The sequence below is a fragment of the Salarias fasciatus genome, chromosome 11 (assembly GCF_902148845.1).
Source record: "Salarias fasciatus chromosome 11, fSalaFa1.1, whole genome shotgun sequence".
Lineage (NCBI taxonomy): Eukaryota > Metazoa > Chordata > Actinopteri > Blenniiformes > Blenniidae > Salarias > Salarias fasciatus.
The window spans coordinates 1,324,776-1,347,151 of record NC_043755.1 but is presented as its reverse complement, the minus strand read 5'-3'; the positions used below and the strand labels follow the sequence as shown (position 1 = coordinate 1,347,151).

At 44.2% G+C, this 22,376-nt stretch overlaps 1 protein-coding gene across 2 annotated transcripts in view; it reads left to right on the top strand.

Moving 5' to 3' along the window:
- The first annotated feature begins 375 nt into the window (after positions 1-375).
- Positions 376-22,376, top strand: part of aplp1 (amyloid beta (A4) precursor-like protein 1) — a 35,176-nt gene continuing 13,175 nt past the window's right edge. For both annotated transcript variants that reach the window (XM_030102164.1, XM_030102163.1), the window contains exons 1-2: positions 376-630; positions 20,499-20,678. In XM_030102164.1, the coding sequence (XP_029958024.1) occupies positions 565-630; positions 20,499-20,678 (246 nt within the window). In that variant the 5' untranslated portion in view covers positions 376-564. The remainder of the gene's footprint in view (positions 631-20,498; positions 20,679-22,376) is intronic.

Here is a 22,376-nt window from a genome sequence, read left to right as displayed (position 1 = left end):
TACTCTTTTTTAATAATGTAACTGTGTTTCCTGAGTCCTCCAGTTTCATCCCTGCAGGAGAAAAACAAAGAAAGATCAGAGATTAACTATTGATAGCAAATTACTCATGTGAGTGTGTGTGTGTTCATCCTGTGATGGATTAATGACCTATCCAAGGTGTCCATGGTCAGTTCAGCTTGGATCTGCTCCCTCCCTTGACCTTTGACCTTACATCGTCCAGATGATGGATGGATGGCAGCTCCAGCGAGGATGGAGATGAACGAGTTTCCCAGAGACGCGCAGTTCCATTCAGCCTCCGCCAGATGTCGCTGTTCCCTAAGACTTCCGGGGGAGCCGGGGAGGACCGTCAGCGGTAAATACCCGCAGAAACAGGGCTTGGTTCTGTCAGCCTTCATCCTCATAACAGCCCGGGCTGCCATTGGAGAGCCGCTGGCGAGAGGAGGAAGACGCAGGAGATTTCCGACCATCACTCCGGCTCATGTAACCAGGCGGCCTATGTTGGACCCAGTCGTCTTTCAATAGCAACTTCGTCAGAAAAAGAGAGAAAAGGAAAAGGGGGAGAAAATGGGACGTACCGCAATTCCTATATTGATGGCTGTATTGTCCTTTTGCGTGCGGGAAAACGTCGAGGTAAGAAGCGACAGCATCTCAATCCTCTCTAAAGGCGCAATGCAGCTGGACTGTTGTTGACTTCTGACTGAAATGTTGTTTTTGCTGTTGTTGTTGTTGTTGTTTTGTTTGTAATTCATTTCTAAATGATCGCGCATAGAGTTGATCTCCCATCTCCATATTGCCCAGCCTTATCTAGGGCAGGTTTAATTTCTAAACGCGCCCCTCCAGCTCGATCAGAGGACTGACACAGCCTTCACCACAAACCTGGAAAATAAAGGCTGTTCTGTGATATGAGATGTGGCTCAAAAACCCTGGAGGGGCTTCATGAAGATGTGCTGTACGCTGCGTCAAGTCTGGGCCTGTGTCTGACAAGATGAATGTTAGAGGCCTGGTTTTTTTTTTTTTTTTTTCCTGCTCAGTGGAAGGATGGAGATCAAATCCCATCTCAATGCCTCCCATCTGCTCCTATCAGAGGAGGAAATCTGCCTGCATCCGTCCTTCAGAGGAGAGGAGCTGCTCCTCGGCACCATGGAGTCATGCATATTCAATGGCTGTTCTGTGTTACAGTTGATCTCCATGAAAGAAACCCCGAATAGACTGAAATCCAGAGTCTCCCCCCATTGTCAGGATTTCTGTGGATTGTCTGCCGTGGCCTTGAAAATGCAGGCGCACAAACAGGAGGGGATGACTTTGATAGATCACTGGACAGGACCGCGATGCAGAGATATGGTATGGGGGGGGTCATCCTGTCGGCGTACGTCTCCATCAGTTGGTGGAGGGGCGACAGGGAAAGGCTCTTGTAGATCAATGGGCCGCCAGCGTCTCCCCTGGCTCATCAAGCCTCAGAACAAACCCTCTTTAATGGAGTTGACCTTTAATTCCCAGTCACTCCTCCAGTCCCCTCTTTGGCAGACCCCAGGCATGGATTCAGGTTGGAGCACGTTCACTCGTGAGCAGGAGCAGGAGCAGGGTACTCTGAATATTAAAAGGGAGGTAAGAGGAGGCGACGAGGATGAGTCATGTCGTCCCAGCTGGATGCTGTGTGTCAAACGCACTTTCCCACCTGGAAATGAAAAGCCAGCGCACCTGCATCTGATAAGAAGCAGAATATGGAGCGTCTCCACTGATGATTCAAAGCCAGCCTGACTTCTTAAGACGGTCTGCGAGATGTTTATTTATTAGCCATCTTCCCCCCAGCGAGCCTGTGAGAGTTTGAAAGCCTTCCCTTTCATTCTGAAATAATTTCCACTTCTCTAAGAGCCTTAGCGGGATTACTGCTATGCTGAGGAGCAGGCTTGAGCTTCATACAAGGAGACCTGCCCATGAAGGTTTACGCTGAAGATTACACTGAGAGAGGGTTGAGTGGCTGGATTACACTGCATTAGTCCTAATAAAACTGTCAGCTCCCCTTAATTTACTCAGCTTTAAATCCATTAAAGTAAGAATCGCCAAAGTTGTTTTGATCTCTGCTATTTTAGAGATTTTTCAACATGGTAGTGCATTACTTTAGAGTTTTTCAATTATTTGTTGCTAAAATCCATACTTGGTGATGTTTTCTGTCGTCGTTGTTGACAAACACGTTCATGACAGTTTGAGCTTCGTGTACAGTGGAATATTTGAATATGCGTGGGAAAAATGTGGATAGCACATTATACATGAGCCTGTCTGGTCACTGATGTTGAAAGTGTAAGGATGAGGATATTTTTCAGCCATAACAGACATTCCTCGCTGGTTGTTTTACAAAGAAATCTAGTTTTTTTTCCCCCCTCAGTTAGTTTTCTTTATTAATACAGTGTTTCTCAGTCTGACCTTTTGCAACGCTGCAATATTCTCATGAAGCTCTTCTGAAGCCTAATTAAAAACTTTCATTTGAAATTGTGTGGGCACAAAGGGCTGCAATAAACACTGCTTTAGAGATATTTAATTTAGCTGTATGTTAGTCTGTTAAATACTTTCTAAATGAATCTTTCATGTCATGTAACAAGCATGATTTATAAAGGGAAACTTGTTAATCATATTTTTACATTTGAATCAGTTCTCTTGTACGACCAACCAATAGAATCAAAACATCAACAAAAAAATGTTTTGTTTATATTTGGGGGTTTTCTGAGTAGCTTTCATTATAGGAACAAAGTCTATAAATCAACGAAGAAGCTAAATACGCTGTAGGAGTAATGATCCTAGTGGAAATCTGATATTTTTCATTGATAGACTGTAATTAGATCATAAGCTTAATAATATGGTTATTACTGTGGCGATGGTTTGGCAAAAGATCATAATTTACACAACCTGTCAGTATATATTACCGACTGTTTCCTCGTCATTGGAGAATCATATTAAACTGAATGCATAAATTCAGCCAGAACGCTCAGAAAATCCCCAAACAGGATATTTTGATCAAATCAAAGCAATCATACTTATGCTCTTGTGTGAAGCCGTATTTTATTTTATTTTTTAAAAAGAGGTGTTGGAGGACTGTGGGTGGCAATGTTCTGGTTTTAGTTCAGTTTTGTATCAATCAAGAATAATTGCTGTGGCGTGAGCCAGAGGCTTGAACAACCCTCAGAGGCTGCTGATGAACGGCGGCGGCGGCGGACCCAGAGTCCGACCTGCATGCAGGTTTCAGGAGCATAAAGGGAGGAAGGAGGAAGTGAAGAGAGGCCCGATGGAGGGGAAGGGAAACAGGAGCAGAAAGATAGGAAACACATTTGGTGGAACTGAAGGTTCCTCAAACAATAGTAAGTCCGGAATTTGCTGCGTAACTCCACCTCACCCCAATTTGTCACCAACACCGTCGGTTTGAGGCCTGGAACTCTGCCACGCAGATTTATGCACCTCCCACACCCATCTGCCTTCAAAAGCAGGAACACAAGAGGATTTGTTTGAAAAAAAAAAAAAGAAGGAAAAAGATGAAGACAACCAGATTTCACTCTCTTCTATACACACACACACACACACACTGCACTACACTCACTTAATTAATTTTAGAGCCAAGAGATAATCGGGTTCTACTAATGGATTCCCGTGTGCTTACTGTTCTCCACTATATCCGTATGCCAGTGGGCATCAAACGCACCGTTTTATTGTGTCACATGTTTTTCCCCCCCGTTCTCTATACGCGGCTTCCTCTCCAAGTTTTTGAAGTCACACACACATACACATGAACACACACACACATGCAGGTCCTGGATTAGATCTTGCAGAGTCATTGTGAAATGAGAGCTCCACTGCACCGCAGGAAAGGCACCACTGTGAATGTGTTTTAGCAATTGAGTTGTTACCAGAGGTGACACTCTAATGAATGGCATCAATGCACCTTCTGGGCCATTGTTGCAATAAACAGTATTAAACCAGTGCCCTGTGCTGCAGGGTTCTCGTGGAGGGGGATTTGTTTTTACTCTTTGCTGCTCGTTGTTGAAACGATTTGGGGTGGAAATGTAGAAAGTGCACTTTTGGAATCAATCCCAGGTTTGCACTGTGTCTTCCCAGTAGATCAGGGAGTGCAGCTGACGTTCAAGCAGCCTTCTCCAAATCCCAGCTAAGATTATGTGATCTTCTGAAGTATTTCAGATGATTGGCTGTGTTAAAAGAGAATTAACTCCTTCCATTTTAAGAGACACTTCAGTTTTATAACCCATGTATATTTCATCCAGAGCAGGGTCGCATGGGGCTGGAGCGGACCCCAGCTGAGTGACTGGGATCGAAATTTAGAGGCACCAATCAAACCATTAGGAAATAACTGGACATAAAATGATGATTTATATCAAAGCTTCTTTCAAACCTCTAAAGGTTCCTTTACTTTTCAAGACCCACTCACTGAATGTAAGATAAAAACATACATGGAGATTCGTGATGCACCGTCAAGCTTGGAGAACTGCAGCTAAAATTATTCCCACCTGCATCTGTCACAGCTGAAGGCCGAGTCGGGCTCTGTGTGCACTCTGGATGTGTGCAGAGGAAACAGTTTACCCAGCGTCACCAGGAGGGATTGCAGGAGGAGCTCAGGCAACCCGGTGACATCCAGCCCCGGCGCCTCTGCCGAGTCGTGCACAGCAGAGATATCGCTGCAGGCCGGCGTCCGCACGCCCGGCGCAACTACCGCAGGAAGCCTAATGGCTTGTCTTTCTGAGGAAAACTTCAATGCCAGCGCGATGTGAGCTGTTTAGCAGTGCCGCAGCCAATGGGAGGGTTCAGCAGAGGCCCCCTCCAAAACATCTGCAGTGTGGCGATAACACTTGTCCTCCATGTTCAGGAGGAGAACGGGCGAAGCGCAGTGAATGAGATTGAGAGAGAGAGAGAGAGAGAGAGAGAGAGAGAGTCAGGATTGCCCTGGCACGACAGACGATTTGAGAAACGGGACGAGAGGGAGTGCAGAAGCGATGGAGAGCATGCAGAATGCGATGTGGGTTGCAGGGTGCAGCGTGGAGAAACCCTGCCCTGTTTCCCCTCGGCCCGGGAAAACTGGCAGACGCAAGGAAATAAAAACCCCGGCTCGACTGGGGCTCCGTGTCGCATGAAGGCAGGGCTGCAAAAATCTAATTTCCTAACGGCCTTGGCTCCAGGGTGTAAGAGTGTGTGGTGTTGCTGGGTCCAGCAAGATTGATCACAGCAGGATTAATATTCTCCTGTAAGACATTGGGAACTGTTGTGGAGGGAAATGGATGTCCTCATTGGCAGGAGATTGTAGTCCATCAGAAAGACAAAGTGCTAATTTCTGACACGTTATTGCAAATGTGACAACGATGGGAAAAAGTCACTCACACTCGTCCTGATCTTTCAATCACATCTTCATCATGCATCGCATGCAAATTGGCAGCAGATATATCACAAATAATGGCAGAACTGAAAGGATAAGAACACATAGCATGAATTCAAAGCGAGCATGCAAATATCAGACAACGCCTCAGGAAACCGCGAGCTACTTTCATTTTAATTGGTGTCAAATGACAAATTATCCTGCATAATGGCTGAAGAAGGACAGAAGAACAAGGAACAAATGGACAGAACAGGTGGTTCCACACTGAATATCTCTCCAGTATTTGGCCTCAGATTGAGACACGCTTGAATGAGAATAATTATTTTGAGCTCAGTATGTAAATTAAAAGTTACAACCTACTGCTTTTTTGTTTTTTTTAATAAAGGCCTGGTAATGATTGAATATGAAGTCAGACAAGCAGCTCTGATAATCACCCATAAATTTGATTAAAGTGTCGTAATACGGCGAATCACTTCCTGGTAGCTTCAAATATACAAGCTGATATTGACATATTGATGAGTATTCATTGTTCATTATTTTGCTCATAGGTTCATATCATACAGCTTTAATCACACACACGTGAAAGTTTAGCTTTAAAGGTTTAATACATTGACTTACATTCATTTGCTGCAGACTTTACACTCAGCCGTGACTCCTAGTTGTCCAACCTGAGCATCAATCTTAAACTAATCTTTCCTTTAAAGCATGACGATAGCGGAAAATGTAATTATTTTCTTCCTGGGACTTGCTTATTACTTTAATCTTTTTTTTCTAAATTCAGAATAACTACTCGCCTATCTCCAGCCTGCACTGTAATCTCATTCTAACCGTCGCCTGTCCTTAAGACACTCCTTAACCCAAAAAAATTGTGTTCGTTAATATGGACTTTCCATTTTTGTTCCCTCGATGACATGAGTCTCTCTTGGTTAATGTGCAATCAGGTTTAGAACAAGGTCTCACACACACACACACACACACACACACACACACACACACACACACACACACACACACACACGCCTTGACTTGATTTAATTTTCTTCAGACTTGTTCTAAAACTCATTCATACCCCAGAATGTAATTAATTCTTGCTTTTACCCTGATCCCCACTGGCACAGAAGAACAAGGCCCCACAACACACGCACGCACACGCACACACACACACACACACACACACACACACACACACACACACACACACACACTGACAGCCTATTCGGAAGTACAAACACGGACACACACACACACACACACACACTCAGCACACACTTGCTGCTTTATAAAGATGGCACGCTGCAGAAGCTGCATCAATTATTGAAGGCCATGGAAAGGTCTGGGCTTTCGCTTGTCGGAGGGGCTTTGGCACTTGTCACGCACCCTCTCAACGCTCAGACGCCGGCCCCCGTCTCTTCATGCTACCTGGTTTTTATGTTTCCCACCCTTGCTCCCTCCCTGTCCTCCAGATTCAAGCCCCCCCACCAGACTCTACATTATAAAAAAAAAAAGAAACCAGGGAGCTCTCCTCAGCCGTCTCCTTGCCTTAACCCCTCCTCCCCATCCCTGTGGTCGGTCTTTGTCTCAGCCTGCTCTGTGCTCCTCTGCTCCACTGCTGCATCATAACCCCCAACACACACTCACACACACACACACACACAACCCCCGCTTACCCATCTGCCTCAGCAGCTCTCCGTGGCCAGTGACATCTTTTCGTTTTTCTTGTGTACACTTTGATTGTTCTTGAATAATTTATTCTCTGAGCTCGCCCATCCTTTCATTGTAGTTTGTTTCTCTGTCCTTGTTATGTTTGTCCTTTCTCCTTTAGTTCTGATGTTTTCATTGTGCGATCTGAGTCTCCTGACTGCTTCTCTCGTGTCTTTGTACCTGACTACCGCTCTTTAAAATGAATAGAATTCAACGTATTCATATAGTACCGTATAAAAAAATATTTATTCACACAAATGGGAAATAATTGTGCAGGTTAGCTCACAATAACAGAGCCTCATGAATTCAGTCATTTTCTACATGTGTGTGACAGCTTGTGCGAACCTGTTGCATCCTTCAGAAGTTTGTGGAAATGCTTTATTTTTAATGACAGCTGAATTTAAATATATAACAGAAAAGCTACTGTGTGACTAAAGTCATCCAGAAAAGGTGATTTTTGTATTCAGTATTTGGAAAGCGTTCTATTTTCGGCCAATTCCAGCAGTTGTTTACCCGTGTTAATGTGAGTTAAGACGAAATGTGTTGCAACAGAGGGTAAACTTCCAGCCTCAAACATCCCCTCCCTTCCCCGGAGACAAAATGTTCCCACAGCATTCAATCTGTTTATTTTACACACAGATGGAGTGCCAACTTTAAAGCAGTGGGCTGGCGATGCCGACAGTAGTACAAGATAAACACAATCAGGTGCTGTTGAGGATGCTGTAAGTCATCGGCAGTACGATTCAGAGAGCGATGGCGAGTGTGTCTTTATTTTCTCAGCTCAGGGTCATTTGGAGGCCGTCGCCAGAGTGTGCCAGCTAATACGTTGACAAGCCGGGCTGAAATATAAGATGGATGGTGAGTCGAGGAGCTCCGGTTTGACTCCGGCTTTGAAAACTGTAATGAATATACGAAGCATTAACGGAGGATCCGCATCCTGTTGAGGGGGTCTTTCCTTTCTTTTACAGATTGCCTGAATGATTAAACAATTTCCCTTTAGTTGGACAGTCTGTGGAGACTTTATATCCAGAGGAAATGAGATAACACTAATATTTAATCTGCTGCAGACGGCACAGCCCGCACACATTATCTCTCACCAGAGTGGCTCCGGTCTGAAAAAAAAAAAAAAAAAGATGAAGCAAAGCAAGACAGGACATGCCTGCCTAACGAGATCGCAGTTCTCCTTGCTTTGTCAGTGGATTCACCAAAATGTGTCTTATAGTAGTGAACTACTCAAAATGACTGGAGTTTTTGTTTGTTTTGTTTTTTTAATAAAAAGTACAGGAATAAATATATCTAGCTTGTTCTTTTAATAACATTTTAAATAAAGTATGGAGCCATTTCTTTGAATGTGTGTTGGACACTTGGTGATCTCGATTAAGGTCAAGAGGAATTACCATTGGCTGGATTGCAATACATAGTCATGCAATCCTGAAGCAGCAAAATCAAAAGTACATAGGATTCAGTTCAGTTCAATTCAGCTCCATTACAGTCATTTCAATTAACTTTCACAGAGACAAACCCAACGATTCCACTTTGATCAAGTATAAGCAACGGTAGAAAAGAAAAACCTTTTAAAAGGAAGGAACCTGCAGAACCAGGTCAGAGGTGGAGGGTTTCTGCTGTTCCGGTCGGGGTGAGGGGATAGAAGACCTACTGTATACCTGATTGTCATTGTTTTTATGAATCTTCTCTTTTTATTGTCTGGTTAAATATAAGCTGAGAAACTGCTTTACTAACTCTTCCTCTATTATCTGAGATGTTTTTGCCAGGTTACTTCTAAACTTTTGCTCAGTAGGTATTTCAAATTTGAACTAAAAATAAAGCTGAGTTTTGATCAGCCTGGGTTATCCCTGTAAGATGAGTAAATAATGACTTTATACTGTACATTAAATTGACACACACACGTCAACCTCTCACAAGTGAAGGAAATAACAGATTTTCTTTTATCAGGACGTGTTGGTGAGCAGGACGTGTTGAGCAGCAGCAGAACATTTTGTCCTCAGCTGTGATGAGGACTCTCCTGGGTCAGAACACCTTCAGAACTGCGTTCCCTGCCTGCAACGGTCACAATAGCTGTACACAGTGGGCTAATAAAGGAAAAGCAATGAATTGTTGAGAAGGTTCATGGGCTGCCTCACTGGTGCATGTGAGTCCAAAGACACCGTGGTGCCATCGCAGCACACCTTCAGAGCTCCGACAGGATTTACATGATGTTAGCCCTGTTGTCGTAATTGTACGAATGATTGAGTTTTCATTCTGTGCTGCAACAAAAGACATTTAGCAGATTTAATTCCGCATAATTTTTCTAACGTGATTGTCTTTCCATTTCATTTTCTGAAACGTGGAAAATGTTTGCCTCCTTCAGGCCTGTGTGGGAATAAACTGAAGGCCTTTGGCGGAGTCAAATTAAAAGAGCTTTTCATCATTTCACCGCCAGTTAAAAATCAATCAAGTGATCTGAAAATGAGAAAAAGTTAACCGATTTTGCAAATAATCATTGGTTTTTGACATTTTACTTTCACATGGTATGGTACGCCATACATGTGTCAGCATGAGCTCAGGGGCCACCTGAGATTTTTTTTTTCACTTGTTGTAAAGAATGTGACTGAACTAACATTCAATTTACAACATTATTTGCATATTAATACTTTTTCAAGTTTCATATGAGAAAAAATATAAATGCTCTGTCAGAGTAGGTACAACAGAGCCAGCTCCCAGGACGCCCAGTGTTGTATTTATAATTTTCAAAGCTGTGTAAACAGCCAATCGGGAGAGATAAGAAAGGATAACCAACAATTAAGCCAGCAATTGGCGAGCAGCCGAGGACAGAAAGTCAAACCAAACATATGCTGACTCTTTGATGTGAGGAGAGAGAGCGGGCGAGAGAGGTGTAGCCCTGTAATGAAGAGGGGAGAGGGAGAGAGAGACAGAGAGCGCGACATGCTTGAAATTCTGTGGGGAACCAGTTGCTACGGTAACAGGGAAGGTAGCTGGCTCCTGTGGGTGGTGTTACCATAGCAACCAGCCTCAGCGGCCAAGTGATGCTGAGAGGGAGAACGTAGAGAAAGCTAAAAAAAAAAAAAAGAAGTGTGTTTATGCTTTCGATGGGTACAAGTGAGGCAGATGAAGAGGACGGCGAGTTATCGGAAGCCGATGGAGAACGTGGGAGAGCGACGCCAGCTCATCCTCTTTCCCCCCCGTGTGGTGAACTTCAGCAGAGTTACAGCGTGTCCTCTCCGGTGGCGTGTGCCTCGTCGGTCCCAGCTGACCCCCACGCTCGTTGTTGATCCCGCTGTGCATTAGCGGGGCGCTTCATTACCAGGAACAGTTGGCCCGAGACGCCACGCAGGGCAGCATGCTCGCCGAGGGAGCCGGAAAGAAGAGGCCATCCCCTCAGTGTGTCTCTGCAGTTGCAGGGGTCACACCAGGCATGCTGGGATTTTTTTTATTAGCGCCAGCATGCAGTTTGACTTCTCAATGGGAGTTAAAGACCACTTTGTTTTCGCTGTGGTGACGACACCTCTCTGAAATAAAGCAATAAAAGCACACGGGATGAATGTATTGTACGTGGTACACTTGGGACAAGGATCTCCACAACAACGAAGTAATAAAAGAAAACACAGTTTGTAGCTTTGAGCTTTCTGGTCACACACCCACTTCAACAAATGCATATAAGTAATGTTATTATGAACGCACAGCTCCCCCCTTCTACCCTGCCTCTGTCTCTTCATGTGGCTCACACAGCATATAGCACATAACCTCAAAGCCTCATTTCCATCTGATGCATCTGCTAGACAAGCTCTCAGGGGAGCTGGCACAGTGCGATCAGAATTGTATATGTGCATAAATAAGAGACAGAGGGAAAGAGATGTATGAATGTCTTAACCTCCTTCTCCACCCCCACCCCTCCTCCTCCTCTTCCTCCTCCTCCTTCGTTGCGAACTCTCTCCATATGTATGATATTGCTCCATTTTTTTTGCTCAGAGGCCCTTGTGGATTTGTGGCTTTGCCGCCGTGCACATGTGCACGTTTAGGTCACTTTTATTTGTTTTGCATCTCTGAGCCCATGACGTCCCAACAGAATTCAGACGCGATACGTAAAAAATAAAAATGTTACTCACACCTTCACTGCCTCAACATGTAATTTTCCCCGTGTAACGGCAGGAAGAAGTCTATTAGCAGAATTCTTTGCCTGTTTTAACAAGCATAAAGCGCACTGTAGGCCAGACGGTCTGTGTGAGCCCTGAGCAGAAAGTGCATGAAGTGACAGGAGAAGCAGGACTGGAGGAGAGATGACATGAAGATTCAAAGCAGGAAAGACTCCAGTTCAGATCTGATGCAAAGACAACTGAATCAAAGCTGAAGTGAAGGGCCTGAGAGACAGGAAAGGCCCAGAGTGCCAGATAAGAAGTAGGAAAGAAGAACCATCAGATCTTATTTATACCGGCCGCCTGCTGTTTGTCAGGGGCATCGTAGAAAGACTGTCCGCCCTTAAGTGGATCAATTATTACAGTCTTTTAACCTAAACATGCCCTCATTTAGGCTTTGAGATTGACTTAATCTACTTAAAACATGCTCAAGGGCATGATGATGTTGCTTTAAGACCTCCAGTCTTGTCTGTCCTCCGCACTAATACACCCTCAACCGATACCTCTCTCCACTGTGAAATAAAGTTATCATCTGAATCTGGTATGTCATCTTTCTAAAACTGACAATCATGCTACTTCCTGATGTCCATTAGCTCGCTAAACAACTTGGATGCAGAGTGGATTACCACTGTCAGAGGCCCAGCTTTGAGTCTGGCACTGATTTATAGCTCTTGTATATTACATTCAAAATATATCATGACAATTAAGATGTCAAGTCTCATGATTTGATCTGTCTTTGCCATCGACATACAATGTGGTGATATAGAATAAATGCCTTAGTGTATAAGGCATTTTAGTTCAGCTTTCACTGAAGCATGAAAATGTTTGCTAATAGAAATTTGAACTGGTGACTCAAGCCCTTCAAAGGGAAAAAGCAGCATAAATACAGATTTGCATAGCCGCTTTGCATTGTGTTGCATTTCAATCTGCGTATGCAAAATCCACGATTCAGTGTCAGCTGTGGTGACATTAGGATGATTCAGATAGACCTGCAGTACTTAAATCTACTCTAATCCGTTGATTCCTTCCATCCCCTGAGGTAGCTCTTTGGCTTGAAATTGTATCTGCAGGCTCGCAGTGTTTGGCATTAACATGTTGGCATTCCCATGATGTGTTGCTTAACTGTGAAGGAGGTTCAGCGGTGTTGCATAACAGCAAAAATTCATCAACAATATGAGCAGAGGCAGAGTCATCTCGGTTTAGCTGTGCTGAAGGAGCTGGATCTCGCAGGCACTCGGTGTCTCTGGATAAATTTATGAAACACCGCTACGCAGCTGTTTGTTTCCCACATATCTGCAGGGGGCGGGTGCTTGCATAGATTTGCGAAAATGACAAACTATGCTCAGTGTTTTTCTTGAGAAAGCGTGCACAGCGTGTCGTCATCGTGGTACATGACTCAGAAGAAACATTTGTTGAAATGTGGGTGGAACTGAGAGGCAGACATGTCTATGCAACACAGTTCTCACTTGTTTCATTCTGAATACTGCTCAGTGCCTCTTTTCCATTAACGTGGAAACGTTTTGCATAAAGTCAAATATACTATCTGTGTGAGCTCCTTTCTTTTGTTGTTTTTTCTTCAGTTCTTGTAACAACCATTTTTGAGAACTGTGCTGACAGAGAGGATGTGTGGAAAGCTTTAAATTCAAAGAAGTTATTGTCACAGCACTGTATAGACAATGGAAGTAACATTCAGGTGAATGCATTGCAGAGTTTTATACAGGAGGGAGAAGCAGAGTACATGATATCGATCATAAGAAATGTGAGTCCCAGTTGGGAAAAGGGAAATCTTTGCTCCCATGGCGGTATCGTCCTCGTGGGAGGTTACAGTTATACGATTCCAGAAGGACACAGCGACCTTACCCAAAGAGAGAATTCAGTCGTATTCATAGACCCTAACTGCAGAGATGTGGGCTAAAAACCTTAAGAAAGAATGTAGTTGGGGTGTTGCATGAACAGCTCCGACTGCGCACGGCTCTGAGTAAGCGCACTCCTACATAACCGCAGTCATAAAACGACTGGCACTGCTGACGTTGAAATCTATGGAGTCTCCTGTGTTGATGCCAGCTGCCATGCCCCGTATTTTAAGCTATACTTGAAATTAAATCAAATATTCGGAGATGGTTTTGGCTGCTGCTGCAGACCTAGATGAACCCGGGTGATTATGGGGCCATCTGCTCCCAGTGTGCCCAGCTGGAGGCTGGACCGCTGTAATCTGAACTGATGAAGCCCGACTTAGCCTTGCGATGTTTGCACATCCCTGCAACCGAAAGCCTCTGTCATAATGGTTAGTTATAAAGCACTGAAATGGGGACATTCATTTAGTATTCAATAAGTAATTTTACAGTCATGCGGTTTACAGTAGGAAGCTATAGAAGAATACATAAAACGAAATGCAATGTTTTCCGCTGTGCCCATCAGTCTCCCCCTGAATAGAAAATTAATGGCTGCAATTAGCCATTAGTCTGAGTTGTATAATAATGAGTCAATGTGCAGAGCTGACCTGCTTTATCCTCCTTTGTCCCTTCTGCACAAGGAGAGTCTGGCAGACTAATGTTGCTACCGTCTAATAACTACATGCCACACCAGGAAGAGGCCTGACGGAGCCTATGAATAATTAAGCAACATGATTACAATGATGAATGCGTCTAAATCTATCTGGCCATTTAGCGCTAGTCTGGGGAGGGGCGGGGGGGCAAACAGCAAAGTGTCACGCATTGTGTGAAAGCTGTTAGGGAGGGAGGGAGGGAGAAGGTGGCTATGGGTGGATCAGCCTTGAGAGGAGGATGAGGGAGATGAAAAAAAAAGAGCGAAAACAGAGGAAGAGTGAAGGAGGGGCTCAGAGGCAGGAAGACACCCACTATTCAGCCATCTGTGCTGCATGGAAGGACAAAGACATGCTCAGGAAGGCCTGTTGTTTGTTTCATAAGTGCACGGCTCATGCATCTTGGAGGCCTGGCTTTGAGGCACGTGGCTGTGTTCTCTCGACGACAGAGGGCCAGTCTACCATGAGGGAGGATCCCAAATCAGGAGTTTAGAATCAGAACGACGTGACGCACACACGCAGTTTAACGCTAACTACATACAATGTCTTGTCTTCTTTTTATCTGTGTGTATCCTCCATATAGCGAGCAAATGTGCCTATTTTGAAAGATGTCTGAAGTTGTGCCAGTGCTCCTGCTGAACTTTTTTTGACTCTTCTCGTTTCTTTGTAATCCACCCTTTTTTTAAGGCACATTTGAGGCATATTTCTCTCATGCTGAAACACAGTTCAAAGCCAAAACAAAAAAATCTGGGCTTGTAAAAGATGCTAGGTCTTTTTGATGCTTGATTGCATTGTCACAACATGGTGTGTTTTGGCTACCTGGGATATTCCAGATCCCTGTAGAGGAGCAGACACTAAGCAGAGATTAGCCCCTTAGGAGTCTGATGTATCCAGTTAGTCGTCAGCTGCCGGAAAAACGTTCCATCATAAATCTTTGACGTGCGAGCTTCAGTATTTACACTGTGTGCATTTTCAAACCGATTACAAACTTAGAAAGTGCTTCGCGGAGCCGAGCGCAGACAAGCCAGTCACACGCACCTTGTTTTCCCACAGGTGCCCACACATATGGCACACGCCCCAGATAATTGTGAGCATGTAAGGTGACAAAGACAGTATAGAACAGATGAATTATAGATGCGCTCAAGCTACACATGAAAGCAAAATCGGAATTCATCACAATCACTTGCGAGCGAGTAAAGGTGCATTGCATTATCACAGGAATGACTGTGATAATGAATGACCGCGTGCACGACATGACATGTTGCTCTCAGAACACCGGCAATGCGAGGCTCTGTATCTGTTTGGGCCATCTGGTGTGGTTCTCTTCAATGTACAGTCTGGATGCAGCTAGTAAAAGGTGACAAATGATGGGTGGACTTCCTCCCGCTGCCTCCTCTGCTCCGGCTTGCCTGCCAGGGCCCAGAGCTTGCATCATTACAGAGGATGAAGTCATCCTGCAACATAAGGGTGGAACAGGTGCTGAAAATTTAATTAGAACAGGATGGGAGATGCTGGTGGAACATGTAAAAGTACTGCCCGGGCCCAACTCAGCCCTCAATGGATGAGGTATTTGGATTCATCTTACAACATCCTGTCTGTTTTTCTTTTTTCTTTTTTTTTTTTTGCATGCTTTCCTTCACATGCTGGAAGAATGTGAACATTTATCCACAACATCTGAACTATTTGCTTCGCGCTTTGTGGGAGAACGTACATTTCTTGTGGAGGCATTCTGTGATTCTAAGTCGAGAAATACCGGCAGTACGCTGCGGCTGTGGAAAAGGTAGAGCTGAGAAATAATGGAATATCAAGGGAGCTAACAGAGGCAAGGAATCTGGTGAAAAGGCAGAAAGCCAATCGATGTCTGGCTTTATATCACCAGGTTGTTATTAATGATGCAGCATTCCCTGCAGTGGGGAGCTGTCAGGCTTCTGGGCTGTCTGCCTGTTCAGCCTCATCAGCACTTGGACGTGATATGTGGAGCCGAGGAGGGTTGAACAGCGCGGCCTCAACAACTCCTGAAGGCCCCCCTCCCCTCCTCCGAACACGCCGACTGTACTGTATTGTACTGAGACGCCTCGGTACACTGCTGCGTCTTCTCATTCAGACGTGGAGAGCAACTCCGCAGACTGTCTCGAACTGGAGACACGTCACTGATGACAGATTGCGAGGCATCGTCGTGAAACCGACTGGATTAGTGTGTTCTGCAGAGAGACACTGCCATGCTGGAGCCACAACGCTCTTTAACGGTCTGATCGGCTTCCAAATGAAAACTGCGTTCCACAAAGACACCGAATGCGTCGCTCTGCATGTCTGTCTGTCCAAAAGGAATCGCAGCTGTAATTTGTCGGGATGAAAATGCTCAATCTGAGCTCATAAACATGACTCATTCACTGAAGCAAAAGCTATTTTTAGCAGTGACTGAAAGCTTAATCCTTCACAATAGAGAACAATTGTCTGTGTGGTTTTAATCTCTTACTAGTCAATCTCCTTTGACCACAGCAAAGAATTTCCATGAAAAAAAAAATACTTAGTATTCGTTTAATTCTTGCAGAAATTCAGTATCCGTTGTAGAGAAATGAGCTATGTGTATGTTCATCACCTCGGTCTGTATATTATAAGGATATCTGCAATTTACTCATCAGCACAGAGATCTTGCTGATGAAAATGACAGAGCTGCAGATGATTGGTGATCAGGTATTGGACAAAAAAAAAAAAAAAAAAAAAAAATTGAGGCCGCTGTGAAAATTTCTGCAGGTGCAGCAGTTCACAGCTCAGCGTGCGTCAGGCAGACGTCCAGCATCATGCATGCAAAAATGAGAAAGTGCAGCAGAATAACCCAAGCAAACATTAAACGCCCTTAAGAAGTGAAGGAGATGGAGGTGAACTACATGTCTTAACATTTACTTTGTGTATCTGGGCACTTTTTAACTATTCTTTGTAAAAACATACTATTTTTAATATGATCCTATCCAGTGGCCACATTTTACCAGATCAATGGAACTTATACGCAGGATTAGCTACTGTGAAGATCCTTTTCTCTGTTTTGTCTAGTATTGAATTATTGCAAAAAAAACATGTCCTGCCTGTTTCTGGATTAAACAGGGGGAAAAAAACAACGTCACTGACAGCTTAAGAACAACAGACATAATACCATTAATTTAATGGTACAAGATGCACAATCGAGCGTGAAGACACTGTAATATAATTGCACTCGTTTTTTGTCGAACGTACTGTCATACAGTAATTAGGACATTGTGTGACCAGACATGGCGAAACAAATAAAGCAAATTAAAGCAGAGCGCAATCGGAACAAATTATGACAACAGTGTCTTCAGAAATAAGACTTCAACACCACCTGCCACATGGAAGCTGCCTGCCTCTCCTAACAATATGGAATTAAGCTACACCCTGAGCTGCTGGCTTCATAATACATTTGTCATTTACACGTAACCTTTAAAATGTAGATAACACATCTTTGAAACATCGATATGTAGTTTTGTTGCAAAACTTCTTCAAAAGTATGGCTGTCATTGGAAAAAAAGCAAATATTTTGCCAGTTATTTTTGGAGTCATTACATAAACCTAACAGTTCCTACCATTTATTTAATTGAAATTGTGTTAATTATGGCCTGCAGTTCAAAGAAATAGGAATTTTCTTCATATTTTGAGGTGTCTTTTTTTTTTATGTTGTGTATAAGCTTCAGTTATAAAGAATGAAGCAAAAGAGGCTTTATGTGCAATGTGGATCTACAGTAAAGGGTTTCAGGCAGATTAAATGATGCATGTTTAGGGAGACTGAGTGTTATTGTTATAGTGCATGAAGCTGCCAAATATGAGGAAATAGCAAATGAAATAGGGAAAACTTGTTATTTACATATAATTTTGCATAATACTTCAAGGAGCCACTCCAGAGCAGCTCGAGAGCCCTCTGTTATTTTTACTTATGATCTACATATACACTTAAAACGATTTGTCAGTAAAGGTGAAGAATACCACAAGAGACAGTAGTAATGCTTCATGTTCACACTTTCATGTTTTCAGTGATAAAAAATAGATGTGGCGCAGACTGATCACAGTTATTGTCGTGGCACTACAGAAACACGGAGCCATGAAACAAAGCAGGCAGAGCAAAGAGAGCGTGTCGGTTCATGTGATGCCAGGCCCTGAGCGATGTCCCTCCGATGACGCTGTTTCGCTGAAGAAGAAGAAGAAGAGCTCAAACTCCAAACTGGGTCAAAAACACGCGGGAGGTTTTCCATTAGTGCGAAGCCACAGAATAGAACAGGGTTCCATGCAGATTTGAAATCATATTTCTTATGAAGGGGCTGTGATCAGAGGCCGTCTGGTCCCACGCGGGGCTGTAGATCTGGAGAGCGGCCTCGCTGAGCCGAGGGTCAGGGCCTCGGGCTCCTGATGGACTGCTATTGATTGGGGGGAACGTGGCGATACAGTTGCAGTCGCTCAGCATCGATTTTCTGCAAGTGCAGTAGTGGAGAGCAGGCAGAATGAGAGAGCTGGACCAGGGGGAGCTGCCAGGTTATCTTCTCAAATATCCGGAAGTTTCTTCCCCCCCCACCCACCCCCCCTTCCCTTCTTCTTCTTCTTTGGGGCACTGACCTTCCCTGACGCAAAGAGATATATCTATTTAGACGTTAGCTCAGCAGCTACTCTAGACAGACTGTTTCAGCAGCTTCAGCAGGGTTTTCTACTGCTTATCTTACAACACACTCAACCAATTAAAAGATCCAATTCAGCCCTGTCAATAACACACACACAGCCGGTGGCAGCGAGGCACTGAACACTAATGATGACATTTGAATTCATAATGACAGAAAATAACCATAATGATTAGGTGGAACCATTTTTTTTTCAATTGTTTGTGAGCTTAAAATACCGTCAGACCAGAGTAGATGATCACCTACAAGATGATGAAGTGATGGATCCCGAGTCCAGGGTGTGCACCTACAGTCACACCTACAGGCAATTTTACAGTCACAACGCAGCGTCAAATGCTTTTTTTTTTAGGCTGTGGGGAGAAAAACTCACAATAAATTCACTATTATCTTCTAAAGGCTTGAACCAGGGAACCTTTTGCGAGGAGGCGAGCGTGTTAACCACTACACCGCAGAGCCGCTGCATTTATTAAGAATGTAGTATATGGAAAAGGGAGTGCAGAGGGCACGTATTGAACAGAAGTAGCCTTTATTTTTATGCACACAGCAGATTTGGAAACATGAGGAAATATTGCTGTGAAACAAAATGTCATTAATAATGGGAGTGATGAAGCTCTTGTTTCAAGCTACACTGCACTCATCTTCTCATTGATATTCAAACTATTTCACTGAATGAGAAACTGTCTCCAGTAAGGTCTGTAAAAGCATTCATAAATCTTAAAAAAAAGAGAAAAAAAAAAGCTGTGGTATACTTTGGGAAATGGTCAGCAGTAATGAAAAGTAGATCCGTAATTTGTAAGAAATCTGCTAAGACATGCAGAAACACAAACTCCTCTTAGCGTAATTATAATGCATAGACTGCTCAGGGCTTATTATATTTATTGTACATTTACTCAGAGGGTTTTATATATTTATTTTATTCCGTATGAATTTTAATTAGGACTTCAAACACTTGAGCTCCGATCGGCCAAAGCAGGGCTTTCCTTTGATCAGGCGTCACTCTCCGATATTTTCTCTCCTCCGTTCCTTCCCTTTGGGCAACTTCCTTCTAATTGGCTCGCCGTCGCTCGTCTCTTCTGTCGTCAGTAGGTCCATCTCTGCGTCTGTCAGCGCAGATGAAAGGATATGAGCCGTGCGCGGGCTCCCGGGTCCGCGGGTCAGCCTTCTCGGGGAGTTTCGGGCTAAGAGAGTAAACATTGTTGTCCATTCTGGAGCGTGACTGCGTCAGGCGATGAAGCCCACGCCGCTCTGCTTCACGCCGCAGAGAGGCGGCTTGTCTCCGGTAAACATCTCATTTTGGTATCAGAGGTGACTCAAGCATGCAGCGGAACATGAAACACTTTTCCTCGGCGTTCTTGGACGGCTCGCCGCTGTCATGTCGCGTCTGTTCAAGTACAAGGAGTCCTTGTGTGTGCCGCTCACAGAGCTTTCTTCCCTCCCCTGCTTTATGCCTCCCCGGGCTCCCTCCGTCTCTGTCCTGTGTGTTAATGTAGTGAAGTGGCGCGTCGGTCAATGAGCTTGTATTAACACCTGACTCCCAGCCCTGGCTGTTGTTTGTTCCTTTATGTGGACTCCCCCGGGCCCTCCCCGAGGCAGAGGCAACATATCCCACGATCAATAACAACATCCTAGAAGGCCGCTGGAGGAGGAAAGGAGCCATCTTTTACATGCTGTTGTATTTTTTTTTTTCTTAATATATTTCATGCACTGCCTTCATCCAACAGTTCCTTTATTATCTCAGATGTTTGGTGTCAGTAAACAGCAAGCTCGGGTCAATGAGTCAGGCGTTTATTGGCAGTTTCTGACTTTAATTTAAACACACATTCTCCAAGGAAACTTTCTGAATTTCAGACTATTATTCTCTCAGAAGTGTGTGTTTAGTTCACTGAAGCATTAGTTTCCTCTTCATCTTGGCTTATCTGTTTTGATCCCTCGGACTTACTCAGGCTCACATTCTCAGTTGAGAATCATACAGTTTGTGGTGTATCGAGATTCAAACACACACAGACACACACACACACTGCATCGACTCCTGCTTATCCGTCCTGTCTCTCCCTCCCCAGGCCCTGGCCATGACTGAGGTGAACGGTCCGGAACCCCAGCTGGCAGAACCGCAGATCGTCATGTTCTGCGGCCGTCAGCTCCTGCACATGAACATCCAGACCGGCCAGTGGGAGCCGGATCCTCAGGGCCGCCAGGGCTGCTTCAAAGAGCCCAGCGAATTCCTGTCCTACTGTCAGGAGGTAGGGATGCGAACCACGCCGAGGATTAAACATAAATCACAAACAGCTAAAGAGCTCTGATGAGCGGCGGCTTGAATCCAGCAGAGAGCCGCTGACGGCGGCTCAGGAATCTGAATATGTTGCATGAAGTCAACGAGCAAGGATATTTTCTGTTTCTTCTCTCTAATTTGACTTCTCTAACACCTGTCCTGTTTAACCTATATATTTGACTATATATAGTGAAGTGATGGCGGTCCGATGGAATAGAGCAGTATTCCATGTGCACCGCCATCCACCTCTTCTTCCTCTTGTTACATGTCGTTCACATTCTGCTGCAAAGTTATCAGTGATATCAATATTCTCCCATCACTACTTCTTTAGAAATATTAGTTTTCAAATGCAACAGTAAAGGCAGATTTTTTGCCATCTGCTGGCAAAAGTGAACATAGCAGCTGGAGACCAGCAGAAGCCACGAACCGCCAAGGCCTCAAATGTTTACTGCTGGAAAATCATTGCAAAGTAGAAGTGGGCATTAAAAAATAAATAAATAAATAAAAAGAACAGTGTTGTGCAAACATTTTAGGCAACATATTTCAATAAACATCTTTTTGTTTGACATTGAAACACTCATTTTGTGAGGTTAACAACTGCTAGACCCAACAAATAATGTAATAATGGCCAATAAAGTGAAAGACATGACCACTTTAGATGGAATAAAGTCAATGATAAGAGTAAATTTCATTTCCCAGTCTCACCCCGACGGCCGGTCAAGCAGAGCTAAAGGGCCACAAATGGCCCCCGGGCTTCATGATGCCCAGGTCTGTTCCTCGTAAAGACCGAGGGGTCCTGGAAGTCATGGTGAAACACCGCTGGCATTGTGGAAGGTTTAATGGTGACGTGAGCCTCCAACTCCTGGCCGTAAATCCCTCCGAAATCCCTCAAACACACACACACACACACACACACACACACACACACACACACACACACACACACACACAAACACACACACTCAGGAGGACAGATGGCACCTGAGGAGACTGCAGATCACAACACTAATGACTTGGGTCATAAAAAAAAACTCTGTGCAAGTTCGTTCCAAAGCTGAGCGTGCCAAGAGGAGCTGATGCTGCTTTGAAGGCGAAGACAGTCACCAAACACGGCTTTGGCAATTCACCTCACAGTCAGCTGGAAGTGATAAACTCCGCTCCTCCCATTGAGGACGCAGGAAAGCCTTTTATATGTCAGAATTAAAAAAAAAAAAAACAGATCTTACATCTCTGGCAGGATTTATCTGCAGGGAGTTAAAGTGAAAAATGACTTTCAGCACTGAGGCGTAGCCGGGCTGGAGAGAAGACTGATTCACCGCATCGCCACAAGACGACTGCAGACATCCGACATGTGGCGAAGACAAGCCCGACGTGTCTCTGAGACTGCAGACTGTATCACAGTCTAAAAAACATTAGAAAAGAAATCATCATCAGTCGCTTCTTACAGACAAAGCGAGGGTCCAGAGACACAATCTCACAGTAACAAAGAAGAAAAACAAATAAATCAAAAACACTGGCATTAAATACACCCAGCCTAACATGATTTATAAATATAACCACTCAAGGAAACTCTGTGTGTTTGTCATATATCACCTCCAGCCTAAAATGTTCACACATTGCTGTAAATTGATTGTTCTTCTTTTGTTTTGTTTTTTAATGAAGGCCTTTT